At 42.0% G+C, this 21241-nt stretch overlaps 2 protein-coding genes across 5 annotated transcripts in view; one reads left to right on the forward strand and one right to left on the reverse strand.

Moving 5' to 3' along the window:
* PLGRKT (plasminogen receptor with a C-terminal lysine) overlaps window positions 1-9664 on the reverse strand; it is a 50283-nt gene extending 40619 nt beyond the window's left edge. For 2 of the 4 annotated variants that reach the window (XM_030877120.2, XM_060300910.1), the window contains exons 1-3: window positions 9545-9664; window positions 8324-8451; window positions 6380-6466 (exon numbers count right to left, since the gene is read on the reverse strand). In XM_030877120.2, coding sequence (XP_030732980.1) covers window positions 6380-6460 — 81 coding nt within the window. In that variant the 5' untranslated portion in view covers window positions 6461-6466; window positions 8324-8451; window positions 9545-9664. Of the gene's footprint in view, window positions 1-6379; window positions 6467-8323; window positions 8452-9176; window positions 9376-9407; window positions 9475-9544 lie in introns of those variants that run through there. The other 2 variants (XM_030877124.2, XM_030877121.3) reach the window with 2 other exon arrangements.
* Window positions 9665-12058: 2394 nt separating this feature from the next.
* Window positions 12059-21241, forward strand: part of CD274 (CD274 molecule) — a 30768-nt gene continuing 21585 nt past the window's right edge. Inside the window, exon 1 of the mRNA XM_060300907.1 lies at window positions 12059-12165. The gene's annotated coding sequence lies outside the window, so the exon portion shown is untranslated. The remainder of the gene's footprint in view (window positions 12166-21241) is intronic.

A 21241-nucleotide genomic window follows, 5' to 3' on the forward strand; every position in this document is an offset into this window, starting at 1 on the left:
TTAGTTTGTTGCCTGCTCATAGTGAACAATGAATAAACTGCCCTACTAATCTTATACATGGACCATGACTGCTTTTCCTACAAAGCACTACAGCACAGCAAAAACCCATGGAACCTTCCCTCATTTTTTCTGCTTTATACTTCCAGTTTCTATCCTATTTTATAACATCAAAATGCTTTACTGGCCACTTAGGTCATATAAAATTGGTTTAGGTGTGCCATCTAGTGGCATTTTTAAGGAAGTATTCATTTTTACCTGATTGATACTTGGCTTAATGAATACAGCCATCCATCCACCATCCTCAGTAACAGAGGCTAGACAGAGCAGTGAGAAACTGACTTTTGCTGATGATCTGAAAACATTATTATACTGAGTAGTATGAATCCCCTCTAGCTCATCTGGAACCAACTTGTTAATAAAAAAGAAACCATTTTGATTTGAAGCCTTTTATAAATTTTTATTAACCAGACTCCAGTGATTGATTTAATTTCATGATTAACTTACCTAAATTGAAAACTTACTTGGGTTTATCTCCAATGTGTGCTATATTAAATCACTGCCAATCACCAATTACAATTATGTAGCAAAAGGAAAGGGCAAAGGTTCTCAACCCAGGCTGTGCATTATAGTCCCCTGGAGAGCTTAAAGCAACTACGTGTCTGGCCATGAAGAGATCTGATTGGTCTGGGGTGGGACCTGTACATTCAAAAGCCCCTCTGAATCGAATATACAGCCAGAGGCGGGAACCTGGTATAAGATGTAGCTGAATCTCTAATTCTGGTCCTTTATTCTGCAAGATAAGCACCAATAATATGGAATTATCAAGTTATGATTTATCTTTTTTTACCAAAAAAAAGAAGTAGAGCTTAAAAAAAAAACACTGGGAAAAGGATTATAGTTATTAGGCTTCTTTTTAATAAATGTTTTGCTTTATTTCTTCTATTTATCCTTTTTAATTGAAGTGCCATCAAATAGGAAAAAAGCCAAAAGACATCACAGGCTAGAGATATTAGTAGGCCTGGTGTTTCAACGGGGGTTTTTTAAACCTCCCCTTTGAAGAACTGACATGCCATCTCCCACCCCAGTGGCCCATTCCTTCCATTTTCAGAGTCCTGCTTAGTTCTAGGAACTCTGGGACATTCCAGCCCAACTTTAGCTGTTTGGGTTCATTCAGCAGATAGGGAGGAACCCATATGTAGCTTCAGGGGTATTGTGATAATATAATTCTTCAATTTAGTGATGGGTTCATTGGTGTTCATTTTATTATGCTTCATAATTTATAAATATATTCTCTTGTATATATAAGATATTTCATGATATTTCTTATATATATAAAGGAGAATAGCCCTAAGCCTTAAAATGATGCTAGATGTTTAGTTTCTTTAAATGAGGAACATTCAAGGACCAACCCAATCTTCCAAAACTGCTACAGATGAGTATGTTTCTCCCTTGGCTGCCCCAGTTAGGATGAGAACTCAAGCAGCTTTAGGGTTGGAAGGCTGCTTCAACTGTATTGATCTATATTCTTTTTGTCATCCTTCCTTGAAATTAAAAGATAATTAATAAAATATATCCTGCTCAACAAGGAAAAACTAATCATCTTAACCAACACATGTGTTGGAAGAATCAATCTGCCATGGGGCCTAAGCATTCTTGCTGAGTAGGCCAAGGATGCAGGCCCTGACTACTCTTTGCCCAGGCCATTTGTCAGGGTTGTGTTTGCAGTAAGCAACTTTGAGGGATGAAGTAACATCTCTTCCCAGTCAAAGAGCAGCCTTGCTCACCATTCATGACAAAGGTGATAGATTCTATAAGCTCACTGTTCCTCACCCATGTCACAAACCCAGGCATCCACCTAAGCATACAACTAGGCCCACCTCCATCACCTCCACGGGACTTGGAGTGCATAGAAAACTGGCAGCAACACCATGCTTATGCTCCCTGTTGTGCTGTGAGTAACAAAATCTTCTGCCAGCATCTGTGAAACAGTAACAGGCTAACTTGTTAATTTGCAAGTAGGGTAAAATCCCAGACCCTTCATGCGGCCTGCCAGTTTGGGTGACAAGGATAAGATGCTGATAGAGATGGCGTTCTGGAAGAGGGCCCTTGTTGGTCAGGTTAGAGGATATCAGAAGGCTCCCTGAGATCTGGAAGTAAATGCTCTTGCATAGGTGGTGGTGAAAGTAAGAGGGTAGAGTGAAGATCTCTCACTATCTTATGTGTTAAATGAGGCTGAGAAACAATAGGGTCCAAACAAGACTCCCAGATGGTGCTTTGGTTGTGGCACATTCTCCTCTGGAGTGGGAGAAGGAAAGGATGTTTTCATGACATCAATGGGACAGCAAGCCCCACACCCCAGCCAAAAGTCATGCAATGTGGCTATGGCTGATGGGTCAAGGGTTACCCAAAGCTGAAATAATGGTGTTAGCAATGAAGATATAGAACTTTGCATAGGCTAAATACGTTAGAAATTTGTTTGTTGAGTCCAGCGACGGGAGGCCCTTTGAAACAGAGTAAATTCAAACCCTTGCTGACTGGCACCGAGCTGCTCTTTCCCTCCTCCACTCCTCCAACTTGAGCTGCTTTAGGGAAGAAGGCTGAGTGTGCCAAGGAATTTCAGGGAGGGGAGAGGAGGAACTCAATGTTTATAGCTTTGTTGGATGTGGGCACCCATGTCTACTTGGTCCAGTGCAGGGAGGATGTGCTAAGTGCCAGGGTGGCCCAAAGTGCTGAGGATACAGGGCAGAGCAGTGGCACCAGTGTTGGCTAAAACAATGATGCCCCTGAGCCCCAGTGCTCTCCAGAAGCCAGGGGAGCCCAGTGGAGGAAGTAATACCAATTCTGGGATGAGAAACCAAAGGGCAAACACACATTTGTATTCTCTATCTCCCCCAGCTGGGAAACAGCCTAATCTCCTGAAACTATCATGATAACCCCTGAAGTACCTATGTTAATATCTTTGATCTGTGTTCCCACAGAGCAAAATTCAACTGATAGGGTTTGAGCAGTTTGCAGTGAGAAAGGGAAGTTAAAGAACATTCAGCTGATTCAACGTACTGCAGTTGTGTCCCCTGAATATAAATATATAATGTATTCTGTGTTGCTTGCTTTTATTGTAAACATTCATAGTGATGAGAGGACATTCTCCCATTCAGGGGTTCTCTGACCCCTTCCAAGTGGTCCAATAGAAACAATATAGAATCCCAGGCGAAAAAGAGAAAATCACAGCCATCTCCAGAGGCCATTGCCCAGTACAGCAGCGCCACACGCTGGACACAGGCACCAGATACATCCTGTATTAGTTTTCTGGGGCTGCCATAACAAAGTACCACAAACTGGGTGGCTTAAGCAACAGAAATATATTGTCTCAGTTTTGGAGGCTGGAAGTCCAAAGTTAGGGTGTCAGCAGGGTTGGTTGTTTGTGAGGGCTGTGAAGGAAGGCTCTGTTTCAGGACTCTCTTCCTGGTTTGTAGATGGTGTCTTCATATTCACACGGCCTTCTCCCTGTATGCACGTCTCTGTGTCCAAATTTTATAAGGACACAAGTCGTATTGGATTAGAGCCCATCCTAATGACCTCATTTTAACTTGATTACCTCTGTAGAGACTCTATCTCCAAATATGGTCACATTCTGAGGTAGTGGGGGTTTGGACTTTAACAATATGAATTTGGAGCAGGGGGATGGGACATAAACCCATAACAGACCCCTTTCAAAATGGGGAGGCAGTTATTGGCCTATTACTGAGCTCCTGTTAAAAATGAACACCTTACCCCTGGAGAATTTATGACTCAGGCCTGACATCCCCATTTTTGAAGGGTGGGTCAACTAGGAGATGACAACTACAAGGAAAGCACCCATTTGCTGGTCAAATGAAAATGATGTATTTGAGGATGTGCCTAGCCTGGCCCTGATGTCATCTCAGTTTTGCATAAAGGAGTAGTAGCTACCCTTTGGTGAAAACTTTATCCCTGACTCTGCCACCTGAAGCAAAGCTACTGGCTCAAAAGGCCCTTGGGTTCACAGAGACTGTCCTAAATGCCTGGGCCTGGTTCACCTTTGGTTCAGCTAAGCTGAAAACTAATGGTGCTGATAGTGTTCCGGCCAGTTTGACCCTCAGCACCAGCTATAATGGTCGCTTGGATCAGTGGGCAGAAGTCAAGGCTGTTCTCAAAGCTCTGGTCAACTGCACTGAGGGGGCAGTCTGCCACAGTCCCTGAAGGTACCCCCACATTCTGGGTAAGCCAAGAATGCAAGGCCCACACTGCTGCTTATTCAGGCCATTTCTTGAGGTTATGTTTGCAGGGAACAACCTTCAGGAAGGGGTTAAAGTTCTCCCCACCTCAACTCCACCAGCTCCTCATTAACTAGAAAAGCAGCAGATTCCCAAAGTTCAAGGGTGCCACAACCCACTGAGTGTACAGCACCCATGTGAACCCATCTTTGTCACCTCTGTGAGACTTGAGAGGCATGGGGAATTGACACGAACCTCATGCTTATGCTCTTGCTGTGCTGTGAGTAATAAACTCCTCCGTCTGCTGTAGGTGTCTCCTGTGTTCTGCCAGCATCCATGGGATAGTAATAAGCTAATCTCTTAGCTTGCAAGTAGGGTAAAATTCCAAACCCTTCACAGACCCTGACTTCTGACATAAAAGTAAAAGCCCTGTAGTTTCCAGGGGTCTTGGACAAGGACTCTCTGAGTATGTGACATACTTTGCTGGTTCATAAACCTAATGTTTGGTCTCCTCTAGGTCACTTTCTTCTGTTAAACAATTCAATTGCCTATTCTTTCAACAGTTCCATTCCCCCCAAAGAGATCTTTATCCTGCACAAGACAGTCTTATCACTCTTTAGAAGCAATAATAACAGCAACAACTAATGCTTATAGAGTGAGAGACATTGTTCGAAAGACCTGACGCGTTGTTCTACACATTCTCTATATACCGTCATCTTTACTCCTCATAGCAACCCTCTGAGGGGGATACTATAACCTCCAGTTTATAGGTTAGGAGACTGAAGCAGAAGCCACACAGTTAGTCAGGAGGTGGAACTAGGATTCAAACCCAGGCTGCCTGTCCTCACTTTTAACCACTCACTATATGTCTCACAATAGGACCGTCTATTCCCAGGGCCATAATGAACCACAGAGGCCTAGAGATCTTTGTTAGACGTCTTAGAAAAATAATTTCAGTCAAACTTTTAATACTTGATTGATGTACAACATTTTAAAATACCTTTTGATAACCTATATTAGGCATTTAGACAATCTTCTACTTTGCTTTGATCTTTTTATCCAGCCATTGTATAAATCCAATGTCGAATGTTCACACTGTATTAAAATTTCCTATTGCTGCTATAGCAAGTTATCAAACTTAGTGGCTTAAAACAACACAAATTGATTACCTTACAGTTCTGAAGGACAGAAGTCCAGAATGGACTGGAGGGACTGCATTCCCTCTGGAGGCTCTAGGGGAGAATCTGTATCCTTCCCTTTTCCAGTTTCTAGAGGTTGCCTGAATCTTTTGGCTCATGGCCCTTTTATTCCATCTTCAAAGTCATCAATCAGCATAGCATCTTCAAATCTCTCTCTCTCTCTGACTCTGACCCTCTTGCCTCCCTCTTTCCCTTATAAGGACCCTTATGATTACACTGGGCCCATCCAGATAAACCAGGATAATCCAGGGTCTCCCCCAATTCAAACTCCTCAGCTTAATCACATTGTAAAATCCCTTTTGGCATGTAAGGTAACATATTCACAGGGATTAGGATGCAGATGTCTTTTTGGCAGGGTGGGGAGGGGCATTATTCCACCATACACTCTAAGCAGTTATCTCTTCCTGCAGTATGGAAATTTTTACATTAGATATCTAGATTAGAGATTTAAACAAGCCCATTCACCAGATAATTAGTAGTCTACTTCATCTTGGCTTTGAGGGTAGAGCACCGAGGGCATTTTACCTTTTGGGAGGTTAAGGAGAACATAGTGCTGGAGCACATGTGACAGAAACTTTAACCACCGTAACAACATAAAAGCTTAATTATCTAAAAATGTATCTGAAGGACTTCCCTCGGTGGTTAAGAAACCCCCTGCCAATGCAGGGAACTCAGGTACAAGCCCTGGTCTGGGAATATCCCACATGCCACGGAGCAACTAAACCCACGTGCCACAGCTACTGAGCCTGCACTCTAGAGCCCGTGAACCACAACTACTGAGCCCACATGCCACAGCTACTGAAGCCCATGTTCCTAGAGCCCATGCTCTGCAGTGAAGACTAGCCCCCGCTCTCTGCAACTAGAGAAAGCCCACGTGCAGCAACGAAGGCCCAATGCTGCCAAAAATAAATAAAATTTTTTTTTTTAATTAAAAAAATAAAAATGTACCTGAAGTCGGGCATTCATAAGCATGAACTCCTGCTGGCTTTTCATGTTCTCATTCATAGATTTTGAAAATATAAACCCCATCTTGACCTAAAATGTAAAAAAGCAAAGTTTAAAACAATATATTCTACATGCATCCTCATATGCTCTGTTTTCAGGCTACCATGAGCTTAAGACAAAGTAAAAAAAGAAAATTTTCTGACCTGGGAACACAGTATGGACACTAGTCTTTGCTCCTAACTAGCTGTCTGATCTTGGACAAACTTAACCAGTCTGGCCATCATTTACTTACATAAGAACAGCTGATTGAACTGGATGATTTCCAAAATCTTTTCTTGCTCTATAGTTTATGTTTCCTGATTTTTCTTCCCACTGTATATCTTGAAGAACTGAGCACTTAAAAACAAACAAACAAACAAAAAACGCTCTCATTTTTAGGAGGGGCAGGGTGAATACCATCCACCCTCTTACCTTCTGTACAGCTGGATGACAGAACCTTTGCTTTTGAGGAGTGATTTAGAAGATGCACTGTACAACTTGAACACCGATTTCTCTGTGCTCCTTGCATTTGTATTTTAGGACGTTTTAGGTATCTCAAGGTTACTATATCAATACTCTTCCTATAATCCCTACCCCTCTCCTACCCACTTGCTCTTTCCATCCACCCACTGCTAACATCCCTTGGCCATCCTCCTCTAGCCTCACTTTTTTCTTCTTAAGCTACTACTGAAGTTCTCAAAAGGGGGAAAACCTAAGGATACTTAAATGTTCTGGGAAACACAAATTTTAAATGAATACATGGTTATCATCTATCTTATTTATCTTACTTAAGAAGTTCTTAAGTGGGCTGGCAATTCTAGATGGTCCAGAACTCCAATTTTTGTTCTTAAGTCAATTGGGTAGGTACAGAAGACCTCAGTTAGTTGTTGATTCTACCTTCAGAAGACTGCAGAACTCAGGGAAGTTATGACTACTCTACCCGCTTCAGCGATGTTGCTGATTCTCTTTGGTAGGCTGTTGAGCACTTTGTGAACATCAGGTCAGAGTGGCCATTCCTAATGCTTTCTGCCCAGAATTCACAATATTCTGTGGGAAGCTCAGACAGAGTTCCTATTTTCCATAGCCTCAGCAGAAAATCTTGGGATCTAGGTAACTGGTGAGAAGATGATGGGAGAGGGAGGATATTTCATGCCAGACGCAATGGGTTATCCCTGCTAATGGGGCTCCAAGTGAGTGTATACTACAAGCCAGACTTCACTGGCTTCCCTTTATTTTGGCCAGAGATGCACCCTGGATTTATAGGGGTCTCTGAGCCAGAGTCAGCTTCAATGCTAGGCACAGGAGGCTGAGCCAGAGGAGGAGAGGCAGAGTCCTGAACAGGCCTGGGAGGTCATGAGATTTCCCTACCCACCCCACCCCTCAGCCGCTGCCCTCCTCCATCCTGTGAGTGACCAGAGGCAGAGTCACCCAGGAAGGGTGGGCAGATCTAGCAGAAGTTCTCTGCTGTCTCCAGATTTGACAGCCCCAAGTCCATTGTCTCCAACAGCAGAGCAGAACTTGCCTGAAGGCAGAAGCAATATATTATCCATTTTGGCAGTCACCAAGGTGTCTCTTTCCCACAAATGTGCAGAAAGCATGAGTGACACAAGAGAAAGTGTAGCTCAGGCAGTTGCCATTCCTTATTTTTCTTTTGCGTGTAGGAGTAGATCATTGAATTTTTACATATGCAGCAAACATTTATAAAGAAAACAGCTGTCCTCTAATCCCATTTACACACACACACACACACACACACACACACACACACACACCCTGTATGTCAGAGTTATGTCCCTTAGAGTGCTCCTATTTATAAGGGGGTGGACTCTCCCCTGAAGCGGAGTGACAATCCTCGTGTCAGTGATCCAGGGAAGAGAAACCATGTGGAAAGTTAGGACTTAGGCTTACCTTGTTCTTGTCCTTGCTCTCTTGGGTCTGGATTGTAGTTTCGATGTATCAGGGGATATTCCCACGGGTTAAAGGTAGAAGCCAAGCAGGAAGGAGAGCTTTCCCTTGGTTCCCAAAGGAGACCACACCTGAAAATGAGTGCACCACACCTTGTGAACTGTGCCCTGGAATTCGGTATTTTCAACCTTCTTCTCCTTCTTTTCCCACCCTAAGAAAGCCATTTTCCAAAGTCTGGGAGGTTCCTTAGGGTATCCACAATACTCTGAGCTTTCACTCTCCCACTCACAAAATATATATCAGAAAATAAACAGGAGTGACGTTGCAATAGGAGTAACTTTGAATTCACCAAATTGTATAAGGTGAGTCTTTCAAAAATGCTAACACTTTGTCATTGGTGACAAACGCCTTGCTACTTAAAACTTTGATACCAGCGTGTGTCAGAGGGCTAAGAATGCTGATTTGGGTCCTTTCTGCCTTCGTTTTTCCTTCAGTTACTCCTGAGACCTTAGAAAGGACTCTTTAATGCTCCAACCCTGCCTCAACTGTGCTACAGATTACAACAGGCATGGGTATTTCTGAGGAAGAAGTGTTGGGACCGCAAGTTCCAGGCAGCCCTTCTCAGGTTGCATCTAGGAGCCAGGATTTGATTTTACTTTAAAAAGAAAAGAAAAGGATAATTCCATGACCCATAACCTCTGTCATCCAAGTTTCTGCGCTGACTCATTTCCTGATCGAATGACACATTAACTACCTACATTTCTGACTGGTTGCATAATTACAATCATTTTCAATAAGTCTTTGGGTTCCATTCCAACTAGCCCATTTCCCCTGCAAATTCCAGCCGAGAACTCACAGCTTCAGGTAGGTTTTCTGTAATTTATAACTCCACCCGCTCATCCTGGACCCAATCACAGTAACTTGGGAATTCCTGCAGTGGTATGCTGATTTCCGTTGATAACGCTCTGCCTACTTCCCCCAACTTAATTACAATGGTATGGGAGAGGTCTGGAGTCTTTAGCACTAGAAGCGGTTCCTCCGAAACGAGGTTGGCGATACTAGGAGCGGGAAAGCCAAGGGCACTCACAAGGAGAGGGCACCCAGCGCGGCCCGGCAAGCCCAAGGCCCTGAGCTCGGCGCCGGCAGACGCAGACGTAGCCCCGCGGACCCGCCCTCCCCAGCAGCCTGCGGCCGGCCTGGCACGCACGGCCGGCGCTCACTCACTGGGCAGTGGGCAGTGGAAGTGCGGGGACACTGATCAAAGCAGAGGCCTCCAGGCCGGAGTCCGAGACCGCCGCACGGACCGGGTCTCGCCCCGCAGAGCTTTGGGATTGGCTAGACATGGCAGGGATTCCGAGCCTCAGCCCATCAGCGCAGGTCTCGTCTTCCTTAAAGGGCCCGCTTGCCTGACCGAGGAGGCCTGGTGTTTTCTTTCCCGCCTGGCGCCTGGAAGGGGCAGGTTAAAAAGGCAAATTCAAAATCCAGCGACTCAAATTTTGAGGGGAGGCAGAAGAAGCATAATGGAAATCTCACTTAAAGTCCTCAGTGAGGTTTGTCAGTTACCCACGAGGAGCCTGAGCAATCCATGCTCCCTCGCAGAGCTAAAACCTCCATAGAGCTTAATGAGCCGTCTCACAGTTGTTCACATAGGATGTCAACCACCACTTGTAGGCTCTGTTTCTAGAAGAGAATGTGTCTCGTGAGCGGTTGTCACTTAAGCATAATCCACAGTTATAAACATATGTAAGGGCTTTTCTTCTTATAGAGTAGGTTTATGTTGAGCGTGGACTTTTTTCCCCATTTGAATCTCAGCACAGACATAGTTTATTTAATTTGTTAGAGCCTCAGCCTACTCCATCTGTTGAGCTGCCACCATTAAAGTGGCAAAAAGATTAAGATAGGAAACGAAAAAGAGCAGACTTGACCAGAGTTACCAAATCAAATTTCTTTTTTTTTTTTGACAGAGCTATCTTTCTCCCCTTCTGTTCTGAGAGATTCATTTCTTCTCACCCCACTAGTAATTTCTGTCTTGAGTAAGTCAAGCCTCTCACCCAGCTTCATTGAGAGAATACTTGAGGAACTGTTGGCATTCTGTTCTTTGTTATTAAATGGCTTGGAAGAATACCATGGACTTCACCAGGCTCTGGCCTTGAGGAAGGTCAATGAGGAAGGTCACTGCCCTTAGCCCTGGCTGACCATCACACCTGTGGAGAAGGGATCTAACCTTCCCCAGGCTCTGTATGTGAGCGAACACCACACCGACCTGTTGCCAGAGTGACTGGGGCACCATAGAAGCAAAGCCACATGGAACTTTGACTCTTTAAGAGGGGATAACAATTGGTATGATAGCATTTGAGTGCTTGGACTCTAGCATAAGCACACCTATATTTGATTTGATTTCCAGCTCCATCACTGTCACTCTTCATCCTCTCCAAAACTTACTTTTATCATCTCTACAATAGGACTAAAGCCATCTAATTTACTGGATTGTGAAGACTAAATGAGATAATATATTCAGGCACTTAGCACCATGTCTGGCACACAGTTAGCATTAAATAAACAGTAGTAACCAGCAACAATGGGATCCTGTTACTAACTCTAGGTCTGAAGGGACAAAGGTAAGGGAGCAGTTACTAAAACCAGGCGAGAGCCATAGCTGTGGCTGTATAAGAGGGCTACCAACAGGAGCTATGTTGTTCAGGAGAGGAAAGCAGTCGATGCTGACCTTTGGCCCAGGAGGGTAAGATCCTATAGTTGTAGCCACTGCTAGCACCTCAGCTCCAAGTGGGGATAGGGTGGAAAAGAAAGATACATCCTTCTGTCCTTCCATGCTCGGAAATCCTGCTGAAATCTTCCTTTGGCTGGATCCACAAGAAAGCCAGAAGATAGGGGAGCCAGGTCCATACAGTCTGTAGAGGTTCCGGACAAATGAAAATATCCAGCACACCATTTCTACAACCTTGGGTTTATCATACTTTGAAGTACTAGTTCAAAAGGAAGAAATGTTTCCACTAGAGGACCCAGCCATAGCTCCATTGAATTGGAAGCTGAAACTGCCCCCGATCAGTTTGGTTCCTCATCATGATGGAATTGGAATAACTGATCCTAATTACCAAGAGGAAATTGGGTTGCAGCTATACAATGAGGGCAAGGGGAAATGTGCATGACTCCCAAAGATTCACTGAGCATATGTTAATACTCCCATGTGCAATAATAATGATCATTAGATAACTACAGTAACCTGATAAAGTCAGGAGCACTTAAATTTCAGACCATACAGGAATTAAAGTGTTGTATCACCATACCAGGTAAAAAATCCTAATCTACTAAGATACTGTATAGAGCAAGGGAAACAAAAGTGAATGAAGTAGGAAATTATGATTATCAATTTTAGCCTAGCAACAAGCTATAGAGGCAGGGACTACTGTAGCTCTGTATATAAAACGTTAATTGATTATTTCTTCCCTGCCCTTCCTTTCCCTGTTTCCTTGGATGAAGAATACTGATGGAGACAAACATTATAATTTAGTTTCTAGGTCAGAGTATTGCCGTCACCTCAAAGCAATATAGTACTTGGTAGGACTCTGTGATTCTCATGTTTAGGGGATGCGTTTCTCTCCATCTGAGCAAAGGGAAAGAATAAATACTGGGTGGCAAAACAGGTAGACTATCCCGGTCTTCTATTTGCCTCCCCTCATATCCATTCTCCCCCCTTCCTTGCCCTATTCTATACCCCAGCAGCTGACCTCTTTGGAAAACAGCACCTGGGCTCTTCTCAGCTGGCTTCCATTTGGGTTGGGACTTTGGAGGCATCCACAGGAGACAGGAGGCAGGAGAAAAGAGAGGTAGGGTATATTTTATCCATTCTTTCTCTGTTTGAGGATCTGGCAGTGGTTGTGTCTCTCCACAACTTCAGCTCTTGACCCGTGGCCCCTCCTCTGTGGCTCCAGCTCACAGAGCTCTGGAAATGCTCTCCTCCCTTGCTCTTCAGCCTAGAGATGCTATGGGTTTCCCGCTGCTGTTATACTCTCAACCTGATGGTTCTTCACCCCAACTTGGTGGTTGGGAGCTAGATGGTTCTCTTAACCCTACCCCCACTCCTTTAATTAGCATCTAAGATCTCTTTAGTCAGACCAACTGAGTAGAATTCTGATTCCTGATGGAAACCCAATGGATACACTTTATACACATACATTATAAATACTCTTGTATGTATTTTAAAATATAAGTGAAAAAAGTGACTATGAGAATATCTACTCTGGGAATTGAGAGAAATCTTGGTTTAGATATTGAACACATTTTATAGACTGTGGGGTGAGAAGATTAAAGGAAAATTATTTCAATATCAAATGACATATAACTAACTGGTGTGTGCATTATTTCTAATTGTATGAATTTGTGAATGTATGTATATATGCTTTATACACACATACAAATAGGTACTTTTAAAAATCATTTTGCATTATAGCATAAGGATTTTCATGTTGTTAAATGGAATTCATATATACCATTTAACATATGTAAGATTTTCAGCAAGTATGTATACAATTTCCATCATTGGATATTTCTGATTTTTTTTTGCTACTGTCAGTAGCATCATTGTTAATCAACTATGCTCCAATATAAAATAAAAAAGTTTTAAAAAAGAATTAGATGGCTTCCCAGACCCTAAAAAAAATAACATCATGATGATCGCCTCATATATGTATAGCTTTTTAATATTTTGATTGGAAATACTGGATTAAATAGTATACATATTATAGAAAGAATTGATGTAAAATCCATAAAGTTCTCAACTCATTTAAAGTCCCCTACCTCACGACAGTAAAATTACTCAATATTTCCCTGTATATCCATAAAGTAGTTTTTTAAGAAAACAAAGTTTTTAATTGGGGGATTGGGATTGACGTGTACACATTACTATGGAATGGATAACTGATGAGGACCTACTGGGTGGCACAAGGAACTCTATTCAGTGCTCTTTGGTGGCCTATATGGGAGGGGAATCTAAGGAAGAGTGGATATGTGTATGTGTGTAGCTGACTCACTTTGCTGTGTACCTGAAGCTGGCACAAAACTGTAGATCAACTATACTTCAGTGAGAATTTATTTTTTTAATTTAAAAAATATTTATTTGTTTATTTATTTGGCTGCATCAGGTCTTAGTGACGGCATGCATGATCTTTGTTGTGGCATGTGGGATCTAGTTCCCTGATCAGGGATGGAACTTGGGCCCCCTGCATTGCGAGCATGGATTCTTAGCCACTGGACCACCAGGGAAGCCCCAGAATTTAAAAAAGAATATTTAGAATAATAAATAAAAGTTTATAGAGTAATAAATTTTTTAAAAGTTTTTGAAAGTTCAAGATGTGCTTAGAGGTATTCCCTTTTAAAGGGATGCTTTTGAAAGGAGTGTGAATTTCTTCATTAAAATGGGAAACAGGTTTAGCCAAGAACTTCAGTCTATGAAGAAGAGCATGTGTGGGGATAATGATAGAAGTCTTCAGTATTAAGCTATTCTGGAATTGTGTTGCGCATACTCTGGAACACAGTCTGAATTTTAACTTTAGACTTCATTCATGGGGCATACTGTAGCCTGGGCGCAATCTGAACCAGCAGAGCATCACTGAGCTTTGGACAGCCTTCTCTGGACTTTGTCCATTCCTCAAGTGACACCATATGGCACTGTAATATAATGGCAGCAGTGGACTCAAATCTTGTTTTCTCCCTACCTAGAAAATTTTATATTGAGATATAATTCACATATCATAAAATTTTCCGTTTAAAAGAGTACAGTTTAGTGGCTTTTAGTATATTCAAAATGTTGTTCAACTATCACCCCTACCTAATTCCATAACATTTTCATCACCCCAAAAAGAAACCCCATACCCTTTAGCAGCCACTCCCCATTGTCCCCCTTCCCCCACCAGCCCCTGGCAACTGTTAGTCTGCTTTCTGTCTCGATAGATTTGCGTGTTCTAGACATTTTATATAAATAGAATCATACAACATATGGCCTTTTGTATATGGCTTCTTTCACGTAGCATAAGGTTTTCAGGGTTCATCCAAGTTGTAACATGTGTCAGTACTTCATTCCTTTTAATGACTGAGTAATATTTCATTGTATAGATATACCACATTTTGTTTATCCATTCAAAACTGATGAACATTTGGATTGTTCCTACTTTTTTGCTATTATGAATAGTGCTGCTATGTACATTCATGTACAACTTTTTGTACCTATGTTTTCAATTATCTTGGTTATATACATAGGAGTAGAATTAGCTGGGTTAAATGGTAACTCTATGTTTAATTTTTTGAGGTTGAACAAATACATGATGCCACCAGCAGTGAACAAGGATACACTTATATGGTGGTTAAGGGCATAGACACTAAAGCCACAGTACCTGGGTTTGAATCTCAGCTGTACCACTTCCTAGTTATACAAGCTCAGACACGTTACTTCAGTTTTGTGCCTTGGTATCCCCATGTCTAAAATAGGGGTGATAGGGACTTCCCTGGTGGTGCAGTGGTTAAGAATCCTCCTGCCAATGCGGGGACACGGGTTTGATCCGTGGTCTGGGAAGATCCCACATGCCTTGGGGCAACGAAGCCCAAGCACCACAACTACTGAGCCTGCACTCTAGAGCCCGCGAGCCACAACTACTGGGCTCACACGCCAGAATTACTGAAGCCCATGTGCCTAGAGCCCGTGCTCCTCAACAAGAGAAGCCACCGCAATGAGAAGCCCACACACCACAACAAAGAGTAGCCCCCGCTTGCCGCAACTAGAGAAAACCCACATGCAGCAATGAAGACCCAACGCAGCCGTAAATAAATAAATTAATTAATTAAAAAATAAAATAGGGGCGATAATAGTATCTTCTTCATAGAATTGTTGTAAAATGTAAACTAGCTAATGTAGGTAAATCATCAAGACATGGTGTCTGACAAAAAATGCTATATATTTTATAAAAATGCTATATTTATAATCTTTATTATAATTATTGCATTTTGTTTTGTTAACTTGATAGTTGAAAAAGTGATGATATAGTTTGTTGAGGTTTGCCATTGAAATGGAGTAATCAGAAATGATAGTAATTTAAGGAGGCAGCCAAGTCAAGGAAAGCTTTTTTGAGCAGTGGGCGATTGTATTTCAGAGTGTAACCTAAATAAAACTGAAGCTTCACATGGTTCAGTACAAGCATGTAACAGCAATCTAAGAAAACATCAACTGACAGCTGAAGCACTTAAGAATAATACATAAGCTTTCTTAAGCAGTCCCTGCAAATGATCTGCACAGCATATTTAACAGGAAACGCCTAAAATCTTCCCTAGATATTTCTCTCTTTCCAAATATTTTTTCCACTTACAGTAGCTGCTTATATTTTTCCTTCTTCTCAACCATGAGGTTTCCATATCACTAGACTAAACCCCTGATAAGTTCCTTCACCTACAGCCCATGCCATTCACATAACCCTGTTCCTAGCCGGTGACTCTCAGCCTCCTGCACCTCTGAGAAATTCAGCCTGGTCTCCTACCTGCAGTCCCAGGTAGCATTTCAATTTAAGTTGAAAACAGTCCCTGAACTCTGATGAATAAAATTATCTACCTTATTATATATTCTCTCTTTTGCAGCTCTTCACAAGAGGGACACAACATCTGTTTGGGCCATCCAGGGACATCAAAAAACCATACCCAGAGTTCATTCTTCATTCTTTTTCTCGACAGTGTCCATTAAACTTCTTCTAAGCAAACGTGGGAACAAGCATGTCAATGTTAGACTTTATTCTTCCCCATGCCAACTCCCCATCTTCCTCTTAGGATCTCCAAGAACACACGAAAAATGATGAGTTCACTGGGTTAATTTTTTTGTGGTTACAGCAGGCATTAATTATCCCCATTATCAAAACCAAGCAAATGAGGGTTATCTTCATAACTGTTGGAGTCTGTGACATACAGAATAATGGATACCCCATGATTTTGCTTGATATCAACCCTACAATATATCAGCTGCAAACTAGAACCACCTTGTCCAATTCACACCTAGGCCAGGCCTCACTGGGTTTGGGGAAACTGCTTATCTTCACCCCCTGGGGCCTTGCCTTGAGAGAGTTGGACTTCAAGAGGTAGAAGTATGCCTATGTTGCTTCTGACTTTCCAAGTCTACCTCAGTGTTTGAGGTCAGTGTGTCACTATCCTATCTTACTCTTAAAATGCTGCTATGGTCTTCTCTTTTGCTATGTCAGCTCTGATTAACACAAAATTAGCAAGAGATTCTGGGTCGGGGGCCTTTGCTTGGGGTTGTAAAATGTCTATTACTCTAGTCTATAATTCATGTTTCTACTTGGCTTGTTCATGCACAAGCGCGGATGAAACCTATGCTTTCCCCTTACTCTCCACTTTGCCATATTCTGTAAGAAGTAAACCAATTCATGCCTAGAGTACACACAAACACACACCTTAATGCTATTGCCTTAGCTGATGGCATTTCTCAGCCTCTGAGGCTTTCCCTCTGCATACTTGTCAAAGGAATGCTCTAACCATAACTCAGAGCCTTTTCCTCTCATCTCTGGCACAGTGTTCCCAGTGAATTTCTTCAGCTTATGATAGCAAATGACCTAGACCAGTCATGTTGTACCCTGATTAAATCCCATAAGCAGGACCAAGGCCTTGGACCACTTCCAGCATACTGCCACCAACTTTCCATTTCTACAAAGGATTGTATCAATAATTTCTTCTTAATAAGTTATGAGTCTCTTGATGGGTTACAACCAGTTTCCAGTGATAATTTAATGGGAGAGTTTGTGTTTCATTTTTAGATATCCTTAAAGAGCTCACATTGTGAGCTCTAAGTCTAAAATATTGTGAAAGCCTGTAATTCTGGCTGTAGTATCCTACCCTGAAATAGCGTATTACATCGTATCTATCATCCTTGATTCCCTTTTCTCTATTAGTACTAATATCCTTCAACAAGTTCTGTTAGTTCTGCTTCCAAATTATATTTTGAATGTACTCTACAGCAATAGCTCCTAAAGGACTCCCAGCTTCCATGCTAGCCCCTCTATACTCCATGCTTCAGACCACAGCTAGAGTGATGTTTTTGGAGCACCAATCAGGTAACCCTACTGCTTTAAATTATCCAGCAGCTTTCCATTGCAATTAGAATCCAGCCCTCTTCCCTTGGTCCTCAAAACCATGATCTGATCTGATCACCACCCCTTCTTTCACTCTGTACTCCAGCCACAATGACATTTGTTCAATCCCTAAAACTTGCCAAGTTTTTGCATCTGTTGCAAAAGCCTTGGTTTTTGCATCTGTTGACCCCTCTACCAGGAATGTTCTTCCTGCAAATCATTTCATGTTTGTCTTCATAATTTGTTTCTCAAATATCGCCTCTTAGAGAAGACTTCCCTCGCCACCACACTAAAGGAGCCTCACATCTACGTATTCTATCATATTGTCCCACCTCTTTTTCTTTCTTTTTTGTTTCTAATAGGACTCTCCAGTATCTGAAATTTATTAGTTTATGTTTGGAATCTCTCTCTCTCTCTCTCTCTCTCTCTCTCCAGAAACAGAAAGGCCTTGCTGTCCTTTCAGGATAGGGTGGGGAAAAGAAAAAACTATATCTCATTCTTTTATGATGAATCTATTATCATGAATGGCAGATTAATTAGGTTCTAGATCCAGTAACCTGGATGTGACTATAATTGGCCTTTGAATAACTACTTATACCAGAAAACAAAAATCAGTTTTTCCCTTTCAAGTAGAGATTCTGAAGACTTTTAGACTCTTAGAAGTCATATTGTTCTTAGTTTAAAACCAAGAATGAGTATAAAATAATACTCCTGGAGGCAATTCTACAGACACGTTTGAACTAAATCATGTTCTCGAACCAAGTAAAATGACTCACAAGGGAACTGTTTCATTTGTACAACATTCACTTAGGTTACTTAGTTCTAAGATATTAAATCTATAAAATATTTCCCAGTATCTCCCAATTGTAAATTCTATTTTTAGCAGTCTTCAGTTCATTTATTGAGATTCCTTGGAATTAAATTATTTACCATAGAGTGTTCCCAACTTCCCACAGCATTTACCTGGGTCATAATTATCTATGTCTGGGTTTATGAATTCCTTGAGGACAAGGGACATTGCTGGAGGCCTCATCTTTGTTTTAAAGAACCCACAGTGTGGGAGCTGCCCTTTGTAGCCAAGAGCTCTTCACCTGACCAGCTCTCCTCCAGCTCAGGACAGGAAATAAGAGACAAATACAGCCCTTGTTAAGAGAAGCATCTGATCATGGGTGTCAAGTGATGAAAGCTGCTACCACTTGGCCATCCACACATGTTAATTGCTCCTGTATTTTAAACAGTTGTATTGTATAACCAGAGCAAAGTGTTCTGCTCCATGAAATCTGTTTGGCACCAGTCTATGGGGGTGGATGGCAAAGGTGGAGGCAACAGAAGGTGAGAGTTGGTGGATGGGGACAGAGAGAGAGAAATGGGCATAACATACGGCAGTGGTTTACAACCCTACACAATCAAAACTAGAACATGGGGGAAAATCTGGATGTTGTCTTTATATATAATAATAAAATGCATTTCTACATATTCAATGAAAACAAAGCAGTTTGTTAATATCTTTTTGTTTGTTTAAGTATCTTTATTATGTCCTGTTCTTGATGATCAAGAAAGTATACTGGAAATTGCTCCTTCACCAGGAAATTGCTAGTATCACTTCAGACCCACTTGTAAGAGCCTGGAATCTCTCTCTCTAAGGTCAGGACAAACAAAGATCATCTCTCTTGTTTTAGGGGCAAAAGTGAAAGTAGAACAGGCAGAGGTAGAGTGAAGAATGGTGTTGATACCAATTAAACCAAATTAGTTGGAGGAAGGAGAGTTATAACTGTACTTGCAAAGAACTCTTCGTTCAGTTTTTTCCCTTAAACATTATATCATCAATTTAAAAAACTTCAGTGTGCACATGACTCATGTGGGGATGGTTTCGAAATGTAGACTCCCAGGACCACCCCCAGGAGAATTGGATTTAACAGGTCTGTGGCAGAGACGGGGAATCTGTATTTAAACACCTATCCCAAGTCAACTGTGATGCAAGTGACCCTCAGAAACACTCTGAGAAATAGCACATCAGCAATGATGAGTTTTTAACCTCTAAAAATGAACAGATTAAGAGGGGTGTGAATGGGACATGGCGATACTGGAGATGATCAGGTGTCTAGTTCTATAGCTCTGGCTTCCCACTGCTCGTCCCATATCTCAGCACTCCTCCATCCACTTCACCCAAATCACAAAACACGAACAAGGTTTTGGGACTGATGCCCCCCTGGCTGTTAGATTTTCATATACTTTTTTGAAGTGATAAAATCTCTTTTTTTCTAAACACATCCTGTTTTTCTGTCTCCAGACGATATAAAAACATTAAGAAACTTGATAAACAGTATAGGAAAATGGATGGCTTCATTAAGAAACTTGATAAACAGTATAGGAAAATGAATGGAAACAGGTGGGTGAGATGAACAAAATCACAAATCCTCAGATTAGTAATATGTAAATCACTGAGGAGAAAGCTGAGTAAATACCTTCCATTCCCATCAACAACTTCAGAGAAAGGCAAATTCCGTTCACCTCCTGCCTTGCCTGCTGATCATTATGTAGACCTTGAACATTGCTTTGGTAAAACAAATAAACAAGCAATTAAACATCCCCCCCCACCGCCCCCAGTTTTAAAAATTATTCATGCATCATAGAGACCATCTAAGAGGATATCACTTATTCCTGCCTACTCAGTAAATTACTTGCTCAGGAAAACTCAGCTAGTTAGTGGTAGGTGGCTCTAGAGCCAGCTTTTCCCCACGTGATGGTCATGACCCCACTAGCAGGTCTTGAAATCTATGTCCTGGGTCTTGAGTGTCATTTTTAGAAACATGAAACTGGTTAAATAGAAAATATCACAGGGAATAAAGTTGAGAAAACGCGGCTCTATTTCACCATGTGGCCTCAAAAAGAGATTTGAGCTAATCTCCAAGTCTATTACAATTTTATTGAGGCTAAAGAGAATTTCACACTCCCCACCAGATTGTAAAGGCAGTATCTTCTGTATTTTTCCAAGTTAAAAAATAAAAATATGTGGGCTTCCCTGGTGGCGCAGTGGTTGGGAGTCTGCCTGCTAATGCAGGGGACACGGGTTCGAGCCCTGGTCTGGGAGGATCCCGCATGCCGCGGAGCAACTAGGCCCGTGAGCCACAACTCTGAGCCTGCGCGTCTGGAGCCTATGCTCCGCAACAAGAGAGGCCGCGATAGTGAGAGGCCCGCGCACCTCTATGAAGAGTGGCCCCCGCTTGCCACAACTAGAGAAAGCCCTCGCACAGAAACGAAGACCCAACACAGCAAAAATAAATAAATTAATAAACTCCTACCCCCAACATCAAAAATAAAAAACAAAAATAAATAAAAATATGTGATATTCTAAGAATGTGAAAATTCTTACTTGGGAAGCAAATGCCGTATCCAAGACAACAGACAGCTCAATATTCATTCCTTATGCAGTAATTTGAATTGCAGTTGAGATGAATAAACAGGAAAAGCAAACAATGAAGAGTCCAATATATCAATTTAAAATTAAAAAGAAAGAAGAGAGGGAGAGCGAGACTGCGCTAGAGAGCGAGAGAACGAAAGAGCAAGAGAGCCGCATCTAGAAGTTCAGTAGTGGGGAATGCTTGACACAATTCTGCCGCCGCCTCAGTATGAGTGACGTGGTTTCAGCTTGGGCTCAACCATTGATCTGGAGTTACCAGAGGATTTTCTTAACCCTCACCTGTGCTACCCCAACGTGGATCTCAAGGACGGCAGGATAGCAGGGATCCAGAGCATTCTTAAAAGGTTTAAGTCCTGATGGGAA

This window comes from Globicephala melas, chromosome 6 (genome assembly GCF_963455315.2).
Source record: "Globicephala melas chromosome 6, mGloMel1.2, whole genome shotgun sequence".
Lineage (NCBI taxonomy): Eukaryota > Metazoa > Chordata > Mammalia > Artiodactyla > Delphinidae > Globicephala > Globicephala melas.